At 48.3% G+C, this 437-nt stretch overlaps 1 protein-coding gene across 1 annotated transcript in view; it reads right to left on the reverse strand.

The window, feature by feature from the left end:
* LOC119589141 overlaps nucleotides 1-437 on the reverse strand; it is a gene marked incomplete at its 5' end in the record, with an annotated part of 121515 nt that overhangs the window by 5331 nt on the left and 115747 nt on the right. Inside the window, 1 exon segment of the mRNA XM_037937718.1 lies at nucleotides 287-370. Within this exon segment, the coding sequence (XP_037793646.1) occupies nucleotides 287-370 (84 nt within the window).

Consider the following 437-nt stretch of genomic DNA (forward strand, 5'->3'; position numbering starts at 1 on the left):
CTGCGAAACAGTAAGATCTGTTATACAACACTTGCCAGAAAAAACTGAACCATTTAAATGTAAATTCAACAAGTAATGTGCCGGGCGTATTATCTTGGCATAAAGAGTTAACACATAAGCGAATGGCAACTATTTACGAAAGAAAAAAAAAACAAGATCGTCTCTCAGAAGACTGTGGAAGTCGACCTGAAAAGTTTGCTCCCTGTTTATGGGTAACAACAACACTACTGTGGGCGCGGCCCTGAGGACCGGGCCACAAGGGCGACCGAGAAGAACGAGCGCTTACCTCAACCTCATCCTGATCCTCGTAGTCGGACGAGTGAGATGGGGAGTGGCCGTCCTCGCTGCCTCCGCTCATGCTGCTCCGACTCTGCAAGGAAAAAAGGGAGATGCTTAGTGTATTCAGCCCGACGCTTGCAGCTACGAGACAACAGGTC

The sequence above is a fragment of the Penaeus monodon genome, chromosome 25 (assembly GCF_015228065.2).
Source record: "Penaeus monodon isolate SGIC_2016 chromosome 25, NSTDA_Pmon_1, whole genome shotgun sequence".
Taxonomy (NCBI): domain Eukaryota; kingdom Metazoa; phylum Arthropoda; class Malacostraca; order Decapoda; family Penaeidae; genus Penaeus; species Penaeus monodon.